The sequence below is a fragment of the Danio rerio genome, chromosome 21 (assembly GCF_052040795.2).
Source record: "Danio rerio strain M-AB ecotype USA chromosome 21, GRCz13ab, whole genome shotgun sequence".
NCBI classification, from domain to species: Eukaryota; Metazoa; Chordata; class Actinopteri; order Cypriniformes; family Danionidae; genus Danio; species Danio rerio.
This window is the reverse complement of record NC_141041.1, coordinates 3,468,138-3,487,500: the sequence shown is the minus strand read 5'-3', so window position 1 is coordinate 3,487,500 and position 19,363 is coordinate 3,468,138. Positions and strand designations below refer to the sequence as shown.

Genomic DNA, 19,363 nt, shown 5'->3' with positions numbered 1-19,363 from the left:
AACTTTGCACTGCAGCAACTTGCGAAACTTGACGCATGACCCCGCGTTTCCGGTCTGACGCATTCGCGTGCGTATGAATGGAAGTCTATGGGAGGAAAAGCCCAGGGTGATCGCAGCTTCAGGCTGAAGACACAAAACAAACCCATCAGAGATTATTTTCCAAATGAGATGAGCAAAAACATCAGGAATGTGTGGCCAAACAACTGTGTGGAACATTCTTAAAAAGAAAGAGCGCACCGGTAAGCTCAGCAACACCAAAAGACCCGGAAGACCACGGAAACAACTGTGGTAGACGACCAAAGCAATTCTTTCCCTGGTGAAGAAAACATCTTTTATAACAGTTGGTCAGATCAAGAACACTCTCCAGGAGGTATGTGTATGTGTGTCAGAGTCAACAATCGAGAGAAGACTACACCAGAGTGAATACAGAGGGTTCACCACAAAATGTAAACCATTGGTGTGCCTCAAAAACAGGAAGGACAGAATAAAAAAGCCTTCACAGTGCTGAACAACATGAGCCAGATGAGATCAAGATCAACTTGTACCAGAGTGATGGAAAGAGAAGAGTGTGGAGGAGGAAAGGAACTGCTCATGATACTAAGCAGTGAAGCATAATGGTGGTAGTGTCATGGCGTGGGCAAGTATGGCTGTCGATGGAACTGGCTCTCTTGTATTTATTGATGATGTGATGCTGACAAAGGCAGCAGGATGAGTTCTGAAGTGTTTCAGGCTATATTTTCTGCTCATATTCAGCCAAATGCTTCAGAACTCATTGGACGACGCTTCACAGTGCAGACGGAGAATGACCCAAAGCAAACTGCAAAAGCAACCAAAGAGGTTTTGAAGGGAAAGAAGTGGAACGTCATGCAATGGCCAAGTTAATCACCTGACCTGAATCTGATTGAGCATGCATTTTACTTGCTGAAGACAAAACTGAAGCGAAAATGCCCCAAGAATAAGCAGGAACAGTGGCTGTAGAGACCTGGCAAAGCTGGTTAGATTTGTGTCGATGTCCAAATACTTATGGACCTGAGTGTGTGTGTGTGTGTGTGTATATATATATATATATATATATATATATATATATATATATATATATATATATATATATATATATATATATATATATATATTCCGAATTACTTTAAGGGTGTACTCCCACTATGTACAGTTGTCATGAATCAGGCTGAAGCACACTTGTACCCCCTCCCATCTTCCCAGACGGCACGCACTCACATTGCATTCACGCCTAAGCACGATTACGTCATCGATGATGCGCTGTTCAGTTTAAGAAGTGCTCTCGCTCCGCACAGTGGAGATTTCTTTAGTTATATCGTGTAAGTCATTTGATAAGCAGTGAAAATTTATATCAAAAGTCATGAAGATGATGGCAAGATGAAAAAACTAATTAAACAATTTAAAATATAAATTAATAAAGTTTAGAGATAATACTTTATTGTATTTTTTTCAGAGTAGAAAAAAGGCGGAAATAACAAATCAACATAAAAAATAAACAAACAAACACAACAGTCTTTCAAATCCTCCAGCGGGATCAGAATGTATTATTATGTGGGCATCAAAATCAGTCCATAAATAATTTCAAAATGCAACAAAAATGGAGCTTTTAGGCAACAAAGAAAGGTTATCAACAACAAATAAAGGTTAATTTCTGTTCAGTCATAAATGAAAGATCCTGTAAATGTAAGCAGTGAGCGTCTCTCCACCTCTAGCACACAAACACAACAGGTTAGCATGTTAAACTTCAGACAGAGATCCAATGAAGAACACACACACACACACACACACACACACACACACACACACACACACACACACACACACACACACACACACACACACACATCACAGTGTTCCACGGTTTTGGTCTTGTTGTTTTAATTCGTGTGGAGCTCATACAAGTCCGGCTCTGTTTTTTTTTTAAAAGTCCTCCAGAGCTTTTCCTCTTCACACACAAACACACACACTGAAAACCCTGAGACTGAGCAGAAACTGAGCCCGCTGCAGAAATCCTCCTCATCACAGTGTTTCTGGCTGCTTCACCACACACACCCAAACGTTCCTCCATCAACACACACTCAGCGGAGAAGCAAAATGACTTCAAATATTAAAGACAATACTAATTATGTTTAAAACAAATATTGTTATGGCATTCAAATACAGTAATTCTCATGTAACTACCATACATATTAATAATAACTTTTATATTCACTAGTCATCAGTCATTAAGGAGTCTGTCAAGAGGACTCAAGTATGTGTGTGTGTGTGTGTGTGATTTCAATATTACTAATTGTGAGTTATAAATACACACATACACACACAAACTAAATTATCACAATTCAAAGTCTTTGTGACATTATTTAAGATACATTTAGACAGATTTCTTTTTTCATAGTAAAATTTTAATTACTTTAACCTTATGTGCTGTTAGGGATGTTTTCACACACACACACACACACACACACACACACACACACACACACACACACACACACACACACACACACACACACACACACACACACACACACACTGAGGTGATTTCGGGTGTCTTAATTTGGCCATAACCTTCTCTCTGTTTTATCTAGCAGAGGTGACAAATCTTTTTTCGACACATATTTTAATAAAATGCTTTAAAAAAAAAAACTCAACGATACACTTTGGGCAAAATTGATTTGCCTTTTGTTATTTTGGGATGAAAGCATCCGCTAAATTAAACTGCTGTAAAATGCATCAGATAAATATATATATATATATATATATATATATATATATATATATTTTTTTTTTTTTTTTTTTTGCATAAATCTGTCAACCTCAGTCCTGATCAAAATGACACGATTTTAACTCTTTAATTGGCAAATTCAAAAATGATGTCACTGATTTGGTGAAAAACACACACACAATGACGTATTTTCAATATAATAAGTAATTGTGGACTGGATTTTTTTACCTGTTATCACATTCTCGGACATGTGGAGGCAACATTGCCTTTAATGCATTGTTTTTGATTGATTTTTATTATTTTTTTTTCTCCTTAATGTACTATTAGTGGCTGTTTTGCCCCGTTGACTTCCATTATAACCACATTTTCTTGATTACAAAACCATGGCATCATTTAATCATGCATTTTAAAATTTTGGTGGTTTTCCCTGTTGGGAAGAGGTCACATGTGTCATTTTTACAGTTGATTATCAGTTGGCAGCATTAACCCTTTAGATAGGCCAAAAAAGCTTAGTTTCTGGATTTTATATGGAGTGTAACAGCATATTAAACTGTGTGTGTGTGTGTGTGTGTGTGTGTGTGTGTGTGTGTGTGTGTGTGTGTGTGTGTGTGTGTGTGTGCGTCTGTGAGTGTTTGAAAGTGTGAGAGTGATCTTTACGCAGTTACCTTGATGTGTCTGAGAAAAGCTAAATATGTATCTCAGCTCTCAGAACTACATGGAGTAAACAAAAACAAAGACTGTGCATTTATGCACCATCAAATGTGCTTATAATGGAAATCAATGGGGCACAAACAGTCACCAGCAGTAAATCAGGGAGACAAAATTAAGACTAACAATGCGACAAAGCCAATGTTGTTCCTAATCATTCACATGTCCAAGACTGTGGTAAAAGGTAAACAAAAATCCAGTCCACGATTCCTTTTATACTGAAAATACGTCATTGTGAGTGTGTTTTTACACCAAATCATTAGTGAATTTGCCAATTAAAGAGTTAATATCCTGTCATTTTCAAAACAATTTAGTAGTTTTGATCACGACTGAGGCTGATAAACAGATTTATGCAAAACAATGAGACAAAAATGATTAATATGATGCATTTTTAATTTATGTTTAATGTTTTCATCCTGAACATGACTAAAGGGCAGTACATTTAAACAGCGCACAAGGGTTAATATGCATCAAAATCATGAACCATGACTGAAATCATATCCAAATGGACAAAATAATAGAAAAATGCTCCTAAAATTGTCATCTTTATGCAAAAAAAAAATAAAACATAAAAAAGTGTCTTGACATTTCAACCCAAAATGCAAAACAAATAAATACATAAATACAATATTTAGCATAAACAACGTACTGTAAGACTTAAAATCCAAACCAGTTTTGCTTCCAAGCTGAATGTGTATCGAACTCAAGGGAGTTTACTTTGAAACGAGGCCAAAAACACGGAGGAAATAAACACTTTAAACGATCCTGAAGAACATTCAAAAACAACCCGGAATTCCAAATTCCAAAAACGACACTCAAACGTACCAATTTGGTATGGAATGTTTCCAATTTGGAATGCGGTTATTAAAGTGTTCGCATCATCATCACGGAGCGTCTGCATCTGCATCTGCAAACTCAATAGGCTGTGAAGCACAGTCGATATCAAACGGTCGATCTTTACACGGACTCTCATCGAAACTATTAGACCGAACAGCGCCGTTTCCTAATTCCGCCTCCGGCTCCGTTTCATATCCAGTGTCTCTGAGTGCACGCAGCGGATGAGCTGCGATCTGATTGGCTGGATCAGTTTTCTCCATCAGACCGGCTTCGCATGCAGCGTATTCGGCCTGCGGTTTTTTACTGGATCCGAGCAGAGCGGAGCGCAGCCGTAGACACGGAGCCGGCAGATACTGCATGTAGCAGTTATACAGGAGCGCGGCCAGAAACAGCAGGAAGAACAGCAGGAAAAGAGCCAGCAGGGCGGCGCTGTTATCATGCTGGATGTATTTGGCAGAAGGATCTATCGTTTCAGTGCGTGCGGGCGAGTTACTGACCTCTGGAGGGATGTTGGATTTGGGTTTAATGGCAGAGGTTGGTGGAGTTGTTAGTGACGGGGCATCTGTAGGCGCTGACGTTAGTCCAGGCGTCACCGGGCTGTTATTATTATTAACACTATTACCTTCTGAGGTCGTAGTGGGCTCGCGGGTCAGCTGTGCAGATTTGCTCTCGGGAAGGTCTAAGCGCAGAATGTATCCGGACACCACACGGCTGAAGTTTTGTCCCGCGGCGGACTCGACGGACCAGCATTCGTAGCGTCCCGCGTCCTCCATAGTCACGCTGTACAGCAGTAAACCGCTCTCGGACATCAGGAGGAGGCGTGAAGAGGAGTCACTGAGAAGCTGATTGTTGAGTTTCCACAAGACCTGAGCTCGGTTTGACTGAACTCGACACGGCAGGTCAGCTGAAGCACCCGGCTTCACCAACAGCAGCGGATAATCCTTCACTGCCAGAGGAGACACTGAGAGACAGACAACTTTCAGAATTAAAGAGACGATTCAGGCTATATCAAGATATTCCAAACCTTCTACTGAGCAACAGAAAAATATATTTAATCATTTATTTACTTATTTACTGATTCACTTATTATTGATATAAATTTACATATTCATTTGCATATCTGTTATTTTATTTACATATATATTTACATATTTACTAACATATTCACTTATTTATGTATGTATTTGCATATTTATTTACTTATTTAGATTTGTATTTACATATTTATTTACATACACTTTACTTATTTTCTTATTCTCTTATTTATTGACATATTTACTTATTATTTACAATTTTATTCACATATCCACTTATATACATATTTATTTACTCTTTATTTTAATTACATATCTACATAAATATTTACATATTATCTGTTATTTTATTTACATATTTTTTATTCATTTACTTATTGTTGATATATTTACATATGCATTTACATATTTATATTTTTTTACATATTCACTTATTTACATATCTATTTACAAATTTACTTATGTACATATGTATTTACATATTTATTTACTTGTTTAACATATTTATTTGGATATGTATTTATTTATTTATTTGTTGAGATATGTATTTGCATATTTACTTACTTATTTACATACATATTACTTATTTATTTATTCTCTTATTTATTTATATTTTTATTATTTTATTTACATATTCACTTATTTACATATTTATTGACTTATTATTTGAATGAAATATTTACTTACATATTTACATATTATTTATTTACATATTTATTTAATTCCATATTTATTTACTTATTTACATACGTATTTAGATATGTATTTACATATTTATTTACTTATTTACTCATTCTCTTATGTATTTACATATTTACTCATCATTTTATTTACATATTCACTTATTTATATATTTATCTACCTAATATTTTAATTACATATTTACTTACATAATTACTTTGTTTAATATTTTATTTATATATTCACTTATTTACATGTTTATTTACTTATTATTTTACTTATTATTTTATTTACATCTTCACTTATTTACATATTTATTCATTTTTATTTGAATGACATATTTACTTACAAATTTACATATATTATTATTTTATGTACATATATACTTACATATTTATTTACCTATGTTTTTACATACATATTTACTAATTATTTATTTACATATTTATTTACATTTCATTTGCATATTTACTTATATATTTACATACATATTTACTCACTTATTTGCTTATTTACTTACTTATGTTTTAATGCCATATCAGCAGCATTAGCTATAATCATGGCAACACATGTAGTAATATTCAATATATAATTTACCATCATAATAACTCATTATACAAAAATATATTTATTTTCATTAATAGAATTATATCATTTATTTTTATGACAGTTGGTAAGATAATAGAGTAAATAATCAGGGTTATTCCAGCAAATATGGATTTAAAATTACATGAAAACTTCAGTATTGTGTTGTTTTAAAAGTTCATGTGTTGTTGTTAGTCTCTTCCACTGCAGTTCACTCATGCAACTCAAAGTGTATTGAATACAAGTAACATTTACACAATTACACACCTGGAGGACATATCCCAGCATCCCCTTTGAGGTTCTGAATCATTTTCCTGCAAAAACACACATAACACAGAGTAATCATCTGCCTGAAGGAGATAATGCTAACTGATCTGGAGTAAAATATTCCAGAAAAACCAAATGAACAACAATGAAAATGCATGTGATATGATCATCTGTAAATATATGAGAAATCATGGAGACAGACGGTCTGTTGTTAATGTTGATGTCTCACCGTGGATCAGCTTTGCTCTGGAAGATGTTCACACAGGCTTTAGATTGAGTGTCCCAGGCGCAGTATGGGTCCCGGGCCAGAACACAGTCCACACAGGAGCCGTATTTCTGACAGAACGCTGTGGGTGACTGAACCACTCCTGAGTCTGAACCCGCATACAGAAACTGAGCCTGAGAGACAGAGAGAATCAAACCGTTCAGAACAATTCTGACCGTGAAAGAGAGAATCAAATAGTTGAAATGATTCAAATGATCCTAAATATGAAAGGATGAATCAAACAGTTCAGAACAACAATGAATCTTAAAGAGTGAATCAAACAGTTCAGAACAATCCTGAGTCTGAATAAGTGGATCAAACAGTTCAGAACAATCCTGAGTCTGAATAAGAGAATCAAACAGTTCAGAACAATCATGAGTCTGAATGAGTGAATCAAACAGTTCAGAACAATCCTAAGTCTGAATAAGTGAATCAAACAGTTCAGAACAATCCTAAGTCTGAATAAGAGAATCAAACAGTTCGGAACAATATTGAGTCTGAATGAGTGAATCAAACAGTTCAGAACAATCCTAAGTCTGAATGAGTGAATCAAACAGTTCAGAACAATCCTGAGTCTGAAAGAGTGAATCAAACAGTTCAGAACAATCCTGAGTCTGAATGAGTGAATCAAACAGTTCAGAACAATCCTGAGTCTGAAAGAGTGAATCAAACAGTTCAGAACAATCCTGAGTCTCAATGAATGAATCAAACAGTTCATAAAAATCCTGAGTCTCAATGAATGAATCAAACAGTTCAGAACAATCCTGAGTCTGAAAGAGTGAATCAAACAGTTCAGAACAATCCTGAGTCTGAATAAGAGAATCAAACAGTTCGGAACAATATTGAGTCTGAATAAATGTATCAAACAGTTCAGAACAATCCTGAGTCTGAAAGAGTGAATCAAACAGTTCAGAACAATCCTGAGTCTGAAAGAGTGAATCAAACAGTTCAGAACAATCCTGAGTCTCAATGAATGAATCAAACAGTTCATAAAAATCCTGAGTCTCAATGAATGAATCAAACAGTTCAGAACAATCCTGAGTCTGAAAGAGTGAATCAAACAGTTCAGAACAATCCATGTGTGTCTGTAATATATGTGTGTATCTGTGCGTGTGTGTGTGTGTGTGTGCGTGTGTGTGTGTGTGTGTGTGTGTGTGTGCCTGTGAAATGTGTGAGAAAGAAGAAACTGGAGCAGACTCTGTCAGACTGTGTGTCTCCATCAAATGGAAACTTCCCTCCTGCTGTGAAATCACAGTGAATAAAGCTGGTTTCTCTGGATCTGATTTCCCATGATTCAGCAGTGCTCAGACGCTCTGCTAGAAGAGAAGATGAAGTGTTTCTGGGTTTTGTACCTGGTCTGTGGAGAGCAGGAGTGTTTTGATGGGCTCTGAGTTCTTCAGCAGCTGAACCTCCTCCACCGTGTGAACCTCGTTCTCCAACACCACTGACTTATGCAGGAAACCTTTGTCTGAGAACACACACCGACAACACACTGTCAGCGCACGAATAAAACACTCCATTAAACCTTGTTATAGAGCATCTTTTCAGATTTTATAGTACGTTTCCAATGATTTAAGACATTTGCAGACTCTAAGTTCACAGAACTCTCTCTGATATACAATTATATGGAAATTTGTTCAGAAATACTTTTATGGAGGCATAATCATAATTTTGTTTAAACACACACACACACACACACACACACACACACACACACACACACACACACACACACACACACACACACACACACACACACACACACACACACACACACACACACACACACACACACACATACAGAACACTACCTGACAAAAGTCTTGTCGGCTATCCAAGTTTTAGGAGAAACAAATAATAACTAGTTATAATTCTAATTGATCATCTGGTATGAGAAGTGTCTTATATGAAAGGCCACAATAAAATATGATCATGTATTGATTTTAATAATTTAATTAGAACAGTAAAGTCTCTTCACTAAACAGAAATAATGTCCAGTTAGGGTTGTAACGGTATGAATTTTTTACGGTATGATAATCGTCTAAAACAATACCACGGTTTGACGGTTTCGCGGTATACGGTATGTTACAAATGTTACAAAATAATAGAACAGTGAAGCAAATTTGACTTTTTCCAAATAATATATTTTTAGTTACTATAAACAACATCACTTACAATGAACAAATAAAAATAAGAAAATAATAAATAATGTGTCAAAGTCCAAATAAAGTTCAAATAAACATGGTGCAAATCCTCAGTAAAAATATATATAAATATTTACTATACTATAAATAGTTACATAACGAAACTAGATTCAATATGGAACATCCTTAGGTTTTATGTGCCAGCATGGATATGGTTGTCAGTGGATATGGATTTGGATTTGGTTGTCTGCAATGCAGACAAACAGCTGCACCTTCATTTGCGTCTTTTGAAAACAGCAAGAGCAGCAGTTCGTCTTTGCTGTGTCACTGTTTTGTCATGTTTCTGTGCTGCTGTGCATGCAAAAGTACTTAGTATGAGAATTATTTCATGCAAAACTTTTTTTTTTTGCGTTTTATTTAGCCGCGCAGAAATGTATGCCTTTCTCTCATTCCGTGTTGTTCAAAAAGCTTGGTCCACAAACAAAAGTGAAACCTATGCTTATTGGTTGTGATATAGCGAGTTTGAACCAATCTGGGCATGGAGGAGGGACAATGCATCAATGTATCATGTCTGATTTGTCCGGAGACACAGTGACGAGCGTTTCTTTGTCAAATCAGCGTTGTCAAATTTTGATGACGTAACCGCACTGATTCCGGAGCCTCTGAAAGTCCGCGAATGTTATGTGATACAGCACTGGAAAGCTGAGATTCTCTTCTTTATGCCAATCTTTGAATTGTATGAATCTGATCAGCGGATCAAAAGTTATTAAACATTTAAGAGCAATACTTATTTTTAGCCGCGGGCGGCTGTCTCGGTCTTTAAGGGTTAAAACCGTTGATATGCAATTGTTCATGGTATGATAATCGTGCACGTTCAAATCGTGGTAAACCGTCATACCGGTATATTGTTACAACCCTATGTCCAGTATAGAATATAAAGTCCTGCTGCAGTGGAGACAGAATGAATATTGTGTCTGACTCCATCATGAGCTTGGAGGACTGCATCATACATCTCAGCACTGACTCACATCACTGATTAATAAAGTCATCTGGAATGGTGAAGAAAGCGTTCCTGCAGGACTCCCAGAAGTCATCAAGATTCTTTGGATTTATCTTTAATGCCTCCTCCTTCATCTTACCTCAGACATGCTCAATAATGTTCATATCTGGCGACTGGGCTGGCCAATCTCGGAGCACCTTGACCTTCTTTGCGTTCAGGAACTTTGATGAGGAGGCTGAAGTATTAGAAAGAGCGCTATCATGCTGGAGAATTTGCTGAAGAACCAGCCCCCTCCAGCCCAAGACTGCATTTTGAAATTTTGTCCATAAAAATGATGAACAGAACTGGTGACAGAGTGACTGGAGTCCAACATGCACTGGAAACAAGTCTGACTTATTGCTGGCAATGCGAACCAAACTCCTACTCTGTTCATACAAGGACAAGACGGCATTTAAAAGAGCGCCTCTGACTCCGTACTCCCAGAGCCTCCTCCACAGAATGCCACGAGAGACACGCTCGAATGCCTTCTCCAAGTCCACAAAACCGATTTGGGCTGGTTGGGAATACTCCCATGAACCCTCGAGCACGCTAGTGAGGGTATAGAGCTGGTCCAGGGTGCCACGGCCTGGACGAAAACCGCATTGTTTCTCCTGGATCTTAGGTTCAACCCCAGTTGTTTCTGGCTTGTGTTAGTGTATCTATATACAGTTTTATCATTTTTTATATAATTTTTTTCTTCCTTTTTCAATATTTTTTCAAATGATGTTTAAGAGATTCAGGAATTTTTCACAGTATTTCTGATATTATTATTAATTTGTTAATATTTTTTATTTTGTCTAGAATAAAAGCAGTTTTAAAAGCATTTTAAGGTCAATATTATTAGCCCCCTTAAGCTATATTTGGATTGTCTACAGAACAAAGCACTGTTACACAATGATTTGCCTAATTACACTAACTTTACCCTTATGAACCTAGTTAAGCCTTTAAATGTCACTTTAAGCGGAACACTAGTGTCTTGACAAATATCTAGTCAAATATTATGGAAAGTGACTGACCGGTGGCTGTGAAAATGACGTGGTGTATGCTGTTGTCGAGCGCTTGCACCCTCTGCACGGCGATCTGTGTGTAGTTCACATCTTTAGTGATGAGGCGAGGGCCGTTTCCTATGGGCAGCACCGGGTCCTCCAGCAGCGGATGATCCCTCACAAACTGAAGCGTCTTATCAGGCAGATGAAGAGACGAGCTCATGTTCTGCTGACGGTTCATGTTATTGATGCACTGAAACACAAAGAAATGAATGATTCAGAAAGCTGACTGCCTGGCTGATTAAGGAATATGAATGAATCAATCTGTCTGTCTGTCTGTCTGTCTATCCATTCATCCATCCATCCGTTGTACATTAACCATCTGTCCATTCATCAATCCAACTATTCTTTTATCTATCTGTCTGTTTCCGTCCGTCCGTCCATCTGTCTGTCTGTCTGTCTGTCTGTCTGTCTGCCTGCCTGTGTCTGTCTGTCTGTCTGTGTGTCTGTCTGTCTATCTATCTATCTATCTATCTATCTATCTATCTATCTATCTATCTATCTATCTATCTATCTATCTATCTATCTATCTATCTATCTATCTATCTATCTATCTGTCGTTCCATCTGTCTCTTTCCATCTATGCATCTGTCTTTCTATCCGTCTGTCTATCTATCCATCTGTCTATCTTTCTATCTATTTATCCTTCTATCCATCTGTCCATCTATACTTCTATCCGGCTGTCCATCTATCTATCTGTCCATCTATCCATGTCTATCTATCTTATCTTCTATCCATCTGTATATCTATCCTTCAATCTATCTATCTATCCGTCTATCTATCTATCTATCTATCTATCTATCTATCTATCTATCTATCTATCTATCTATCTATCTATCTATCTATCTATCTATCTATCTATCTATCTGTCTGTCTGTCTGTCTGTCTGTCTGTCTGTCTGTCTGTCTGTCTGTCTGTCTGTCTGTCTGTCTGTCTGTCTGTCTTTCTATCCGTCTGTCTGTCTATCTATCTCTCCATGTGTCTATCCTTGTATCTATCTGTATGTCAGTCTATCCGTCCGTCTGTATTTCTATCCGTCCATCTGTCTGTCTTTCTATCCTTCTATCTTTCCATGTCCATCTATCTTATCTTCTATCCATCTGTATATCTATCCTTCAATCTGTCTATCTATCCTTCAATCTGTCTATCTATCCTTCAATCCGTCTATCTATCTATCTATCTATCTATCTATCTATCTATCTATCTATCTATCTATCTATCTATCTATCTATCTATCTATCTATCTATCTATCTATCTATCTATCTATCTATCTATCTGTCTATCTGTCTGTCTGTCTGTCCGTCTGTCCATCTGTCTGTCTGTCCATCCTTCTATCCATCTTTCTATCTATCTGTCCATTTGTCTGTCTGTCCATCCATCTGACTATCTATCCGTTTAAAACTATCAGACCAAACTCATATATATGCATTATAATTATTATAATATAATTTAGTTTATTTAGTTGTATTTTATGTTTTTATATATACATTTAATAAATAAAATTTGTGCTTTTATTTTTCTATAAAAGTTATTTTATTAAATATAATACTAATTAAATTATTGTTTTCACATCTAATAATTTCAACAAATGTTATTATTAATTTTAAACTGTAATTGATTTCAATGAAATATTTACATTTCTTAATATATAGTAACTCAATTTGATATATGGTGACACCCCCCCCCCCTCCATTTATCTACTATATAATTATTTAAATATTTTCTACTTTTTATTTACATGACTAATCCTTCTCTCCTCCTCTAATCTAATCTTGACACCTAAACACACCACAAAGCCATGTTTTGGAGAAACACTCACCGCTCCAGGTCTGGGACTGGGCGGCGCTCCATTAAAGCGGACCCACTTTGTGTGGGACTGTTCAACCGTGACCTTCTGCATGTACTTTCCTCTGGAGAAAACCTCATGCACTGAGCTCATGTTATACGCACAGACCGCCGACAGACCTACATTCCCCCTGAAACACACAAACAAGCAAACTTCTGGTCAAAATACCCACATTTGCATACTGAATTATCTGATTTTGATGTGCAGTCAGAAGATTTTATGACTCATTGTGGAAAATGATGAATGAAACTGGAACAAGTGGTTTTAAATACCACACAAGCTAAAAACAATTACTGTTGACACACTCAAGTCTACAACATGAGTAAACTAGAAGCTAAAGTAAACTTTGATGGCTTGAGAAAGCCAACTTGACTGCACTGGGACTCAAAGGCAGCTGACAGGAAGCACAGCGGTTGCTAAGTGGTTGCTAGGGTGTTGCTAATTTACTGCTAGGGGTGGCTAGGGTGTTGCTGGGCAGTTGCTAGGATACTCTGGATTATTATTAGGCAAGCGCATGTTTAATCAAAACTTTTCTAGCGTTTTAGAACAATTAGCTAATCATTATTAGCATGGAGCTAATCACTGCTAGCATGTTTATCATACAGGAAGTCCCGTTTGCTAGCATGAGCCAGAAGAGCCAATCCCTGTGTCTCTACAATGTTCTGATGCTGAGATAACGGTGTTGTTAAATGGTTGCTAGGTTAGACTTTTTTGTTGCTATGCGTCGATTGACAATTTAGAGCGATGATAAATTAACACTTTTTGCCAATTGAAAAGATATGTGTTGCTAGGCAGTTGTAAGGGTACCCTGGGTTGTTACTAGCCAAACCTCATTTACACGTTTGATCAAATCTTAATACTTAGCAAGCATTTCTAGCAGGTTACAGAACTTATCTAACCATTATTAGCATGGAGCTAATCACTGCTAGCATGTGTAACACAAGAAGCCCTGTTTGCTAGCATGAGCCAAACAAGCCAATCCCTGTGTCACTAAAATGCTCTGATGCTGAGATATCACTGTTGTTAAATGGTTGCTAGGTTCATCTGATTTGTTGCTATGAGTCTATTGGCAGCCTTAAGTGATACATCAAAGCTTCTTGCCAACATGAGTGATAGAAATTAACCATGATATCTAGGCGTTGCTAGATGGTTGCTATGGTGTTCTGAGTGATTGCCAGGGTGTGCTGGGTTGTTACTAGGCAAGCCTCATTTACAGGTTTGATCAAATCTTAAGCATTTCCTGCATGTTATAGACCCAGCGAAAGATTATTAGCATGCAGCTAATCACTGCTAGCATGTGTTACATACAGGAAGTCCTGTTTGCTAGCATAAGCCAAACAAGCCAATCCCCATGTCTCCACGATACTCTAATGCTGAGATAACGCTGTTGTTAAATGGTTGCTAGGTTAGGCTGTTTTGTTGCTATGCATCGATTGACAGCTTAGAGTGGTGATACAGGAAATCTTCTTGTCAATATGAATGATATAAATCAACCCTAATGTCTAGCCGTTGCTAGGTGGTTGCTATTGTGTTCTGAGTGGTTGCTAGGGTATGCTGGTTTGTTACTAGTCAAGCTTCATTTACACGTTTGATTAAATCTCATTACTTGGCATGCATTTCTAGCATGTTATAGCACTTAGATAATCATTATTAGCATGTAGCTAATCACTGCTAGCATGTGTAACATACAGTAAGTCCCATTGGCTAGCATGAGCAAAACGAGCCAATTCCAGTGTCTTTACGATGTTCTGATGCTAAAATATTGCTGTTGTTAAATGGTTGCTAGGTTTGTCTGTTTTGTTGCTATGTAGTCGACTGACAGCTTAGAGTGATAATACATCAATAATAATAATAATATTTTCAAATATTATGTTGACTTTCTTGGGTGACACAGTGACGCAGTGGGTAGCACTATGGCCACACAGCAACAAAGTCGCTGGTTCGAGTCCTGATGGAGTCAGTTGGGATTTCCGTGTGGAGTTTGCATGTTCTCCCCGTGTTGGCATAGGATAACGGAGGGGTTGGGGAGTCTCGGAAGAAAGTGAAGAGGGTTAGGGAGTCGCAGAAGAAAGTGAAAGTGAACAGTGGACGGGGAAGGAGGGCGGTTGAGGGGGAAGGAGGTGCCGGATCTGAATCACCATGTTTCTGCACAAATTAAGCCGTGATTTACACACACACATGCATAGATACACACACACACACACACACGCTCAACTGCCTTAACCCTTTGTGGCATAGATTCAGCAAGTTACTGCAAATATTCCTCAGAGATTTTGCTCCATATTGACTTGATAGCATCACACAGTTGCTGCAGATTTGTCGGCTGCACATCCATGATGCCAATCTCCTGTTCCACCACATCCCAAAGGTGCTCTATTCGATTGAGATCTGGTGACTGTGGAGGCTATTTGAGTACAGTGAACTCATTGTCAAGTTTAAGAAAAGAGTCTGAGATGATTCGTGCTTTATGACATGGAGCGTTATCCTGCTGGAAGTAGCCATCAGAAGAAGGAGACACTGTGGTCATAAAGGGATGGACAGGGTCAGCAACAATACTCAGGTAGGCTGTGGTGTTTACATGATGCTCAAGTGGTATTAATGAGCCCAAAGTGTGCCAAGAAAATCTCCCCCACAACATTACACCACCACCAGCAGCCTGAACCGTTGATACAAGACAGGATGGATCCATGCTTTCATGTTGTTGATGTCAAATTCTGACCCGACCATCTGAATGTGTCAGCAGAAATGGAGACTCATCAGAGCAGGCAACGTTTCTCCAATCTTCTATTGTCCAGTTTTGGTGAGTCTGTGTGAATTGTAGCCTCAGTTTCCTGTTCTTAGCTGACAGGAGCGGCACCCGGTGTGCTCTTCTGCTGCTGTAGCCCATCCGCCTCAAGGTTGGACGTGTTGTGTGTTCAGAGATGCTCTTCTGCAGAGCTCGGTTGTAACGAGTGCTTATTTGACTTACTGTTGCCTTTATATAGGCTGGAACCAGCTCACTCATTCACTCACTCTCTCACACAAATGCATACATATAACTTGCACACACAAACACTCACAAATTCTCACCACTGACATTTTCTTGTATCTGACAAAGTACACTGCTTAACAGAAACATTAGCAAAACACTTTTGCACTATATTTTTGGAATCTTGGGTAACCACACACACTCACACACGCTATTTCTCACCACTGAGAAGTGAAAACCCCGTAGATGACGGTGTCTCTCCAGTGTGGGGCTTTTAAAATAAACACATCATGAACCACATTGAAGACAAAGTTGAGCTCCGGCATTGAGCAAACCAGCTTGGCCTTCAGAAACGACGTCCACTTCTTCTGCAGGGTCCGCTGGCCACCCAGATCCCCCTGATAAAGCGAGAGCAAACAAACACTTTAGACAAAACCCTGAGGTTAAAAAACATAAAAGTGGAACTCAAAGTCACTGAACACTGGAGTAATGATGCTGCAAATTCAGCTTTGAATCACAGAAATAAATAAGATTTTACAATATATTCAGCAAGAAAACAGACATTTTGAACTGAAATAATATTTTTAATTGTTTTGGACACATTAAATATAGCATTTTTCATAGTATTTCTCACTTTATCTGGAGAACGTCTTATTTTTTTAGTGTGCATTGAAATAAAAACATCATTTGTTTTAACAATGCAAAAACTGCTGAGGTCAATATTATTAGCGCCCTTAAGAAATAGAAATATTCCTATTGTTTTTTGTACTGTATTTTGGGTTAGACAAAATGTATTTAATAAAGTGATGTTTAATAGACAGCAAGGACATTTTCCACAGTATTTCCCATTATATTTTTCTTCTGGAGAAAGTCACTGAAGAAAGTCTTATTGCTTTTAGTCTGTAGTTTAATAAAAATAATATTTAAATCCATTTAAAACCACTAAGGTCAATATTATTATCCCCCTTAAGAAATATATGTAATTATTCATGGTTTTTCTGTATTTTAGGTCAGATTAAATCTATTTAATAAATTGATGTTTACAAAGCAAGAACATTTTTCAAAGTATTTTCCATTGTATATTCTCTTCAGGAAAAAAAAAAACTTATTTAATTTAGTTTAACTTGCAATATATATATATATATATATATATATATATATATATATATATATATATATATATATATATATATATATATATATATATATATATATATATATATATATATATATATATATATATAATTTACAACTTGTATACCTTTTATTACCTGCTAGTAATATACCATTGTTTGTACACCAAATAAACCATTGCAAAATACCATTGTTTCGTATATGTTAAAAATTCCTTAAAAAAAATAAAGACTTCTATATTTATAAAAAATCTATATTTAATGGTTTTTACTGTATTTTTGGTCAGATTAAATATATTTAATAAAGTGCTGTTTAACAGAGAAAGCACATTTTTCACAGTATTTCCTATAATTGTTTTCTTCAGTAGAAAAACTTAAGTTTGCTTTGTAATAAAAAAAATATCTAAAACTTACATACCTTGTATCACCTGCTAGTAATATACTTTTTTAACACCAAATATACCATTGTTTTGTACATGTTAAAAGTTCCGAAAAAACTAATAGAGTGTTTAAAAACTTTTTTTAAATGCAGTTGTCAATATTATTAGCCCACTTATAGAAATAGATAGTTATTAACACTTGTGAAAATACTACTGTATTTCTGGTCATATTACATATATTTAATAAAATGATGTTTAACAAAGCAAGAGCATCTTGTTTTACATTATTTTTTATTTTATTTTTTCTTCTGGAGAAAATCTTAAGTTTGTTTTGAATAAAAACATTATTTAAAAAATGAGCCAAATAAATAAATAAATAAATAAATAAATAAATAAATAAATAAATAAATAAATAAAATATATATATATATATATATATATATATATATATATATATATATATATATATATATATATATATATATATATATATATATATTGTGTATTGGAATAAAAATATAATTTAAATATTTTGTCAATATTATGACCACCCTTAAGAAATAGTTGTTAATGTTTTTACTGTATTTTTGGTCAGATTAAATATATTTAATAAAATGCTGTTTAACAGAGAAAGCACATTTATCATAGAATTTCCCATCATATTTTTCTTCTGAAAAAAAATCTTTTTCGGACCTGCTTAATTTAAAAGATTTAAGATGAAATTACTTATTCAGAATATTTAATGATATATATCATGTGTTTTTCCATTTTCTCCTTTAAACAGTACTCATATAATATTTAAGAATGTATTATTTTCAAAGGTAGGCTAATAATTTTGACTTCAACAGTACATGTGTATATGTATAAAATGTAAACAAAGTAAATCATCTGGCTATGTTTATATAATATTTGCTACTCATGGACATCAGTCAACACAGTTTCGGCTAACTCCTTCATTAACAACGCTTTCACAACTGTTCCAAAATAAACATAAAATGAGCCAAAGTATGGTCAAAATGTTTTAAAAAGACATGTCGGAATAATCGGAATGTTCACACATGACAAAAGTAACAGGCTAGATCACATTTGCATCAAACATGCTTATTTATAAGATCAACAAACGCTGCTTCTCTAGCAGTAGATATTTACAGAGAAGCAAGAATGAAAAGCAGAAACTGAGATAAAAAGTAATCAGATGTTGATGATAAGAGCTCCAGAGGAACATCCGTCACATGAGATGAAGAGGGAAGTTTATTGTTTCTGAGAAGGAACACAAATAAGCAGGTGGAACAAATTTATAAAAACAAGAAATACTTCTTTTTGAGACCGAGCTACTGTGTAAAAACCCTTCACGAAAACACTGTTGTGTTTTGGAGGTCCATTTAAGGCATCTGTGTTTGAATAGCGGGAATGCGTTTAAAATAATGAGATCAGACTGTACTGTAAAAACGGTTAAAGAGACAGCTTCTGTATTTAGTGATATGAAGTGTATTCCATTAATTTAGAGTTGTGAATTGCATTATGGGATATCGATTCCTGCTTTGTCGTCTTTTGATGTTGAAAATTCAACTCTAAAGTTTGACAAAGTGACTTTTATTGACATTTTAGTCGTTTGAAATGATATAATGTATAATAAATATATAGTCTGTAAAATAAGAGAAAATGCACTGGCAGTTTATTACAATT

The 19,363-nt window shown here is 35.9% G+C and overlaps 1 protein-coding gene and 1 long non-coding RNA gene across 17 annotated transcripts in view; both read right to left on the bottom strand.

Annotated features, from left to right (window-relative positions):
* The window catches only part of LOC147838686 (uncharacterized), a 1,589,207-nt gene that overhangs the window by 191,701 nt on the left and 1,378,143 nt on the right, over nucleotides 1–19,363 (bottom strand). The window lies entirely within an intron of this gene.
* The window catches only part of sema4d (sema domain, immunoglobulin domain (Ig), transmembrane domain (TM) and short cytoplasmic domain, (semaphorin) 4D), a 147,627-nt gene that overhangs the window by 14,435 nt on the left and 113,829 nt on the right, over nucleotides 1–19,363 (bottom strand). For 7 of the 16 annotated variants that reach the window (XR_015519778.1, XM_087300486.1, XM_087300483.1 and 4 more), the window contains 7 exons: nucleotides 16,387–16,562; nucleotides 13,170–13,326; nucleotides 11,320–11,542; nucleotides 8,473–8,588; nucleotides 7,085–7,254; nucleotides 6,856–6,902; nucleotides 4,911–5,249 (listed from right to left, as the gene is read on the bottom strand). Coding sequence is in view for 12 of the 16 variants with exons in the window: in XM_087300486.1 (XP_087156612.1) it covers nucleotides 4,911–5,249; nucleotides 6,856–6,902; nucleotides 7,085–7,254; nucleotides 8,473–8,588; nucleotides 11,320–11,542; nucleotides 13,170–13,326; nucleotides 16,387–16,562 (1,228 nt within the window). In the remaining 4 variants the exon portion in view is untranslated. Of the gene's footprint in view, nucleotides 1–3,022; nucleotides 5,250–6,855; nucleotides 6,903–7,084; nucleotides 7,255–8,472; nucleotides 8,589–11,319; nucleotides 11,543–13,169; nucleotides 13,327–16,386; nucleotides 16,563–19,363 lie in introns of those variants that run through there. The other 9 variants (XM_087300479.1, XM_087300476.1, XM_087300478.1 and 6 more) reach the window with 2 other exon arrangements.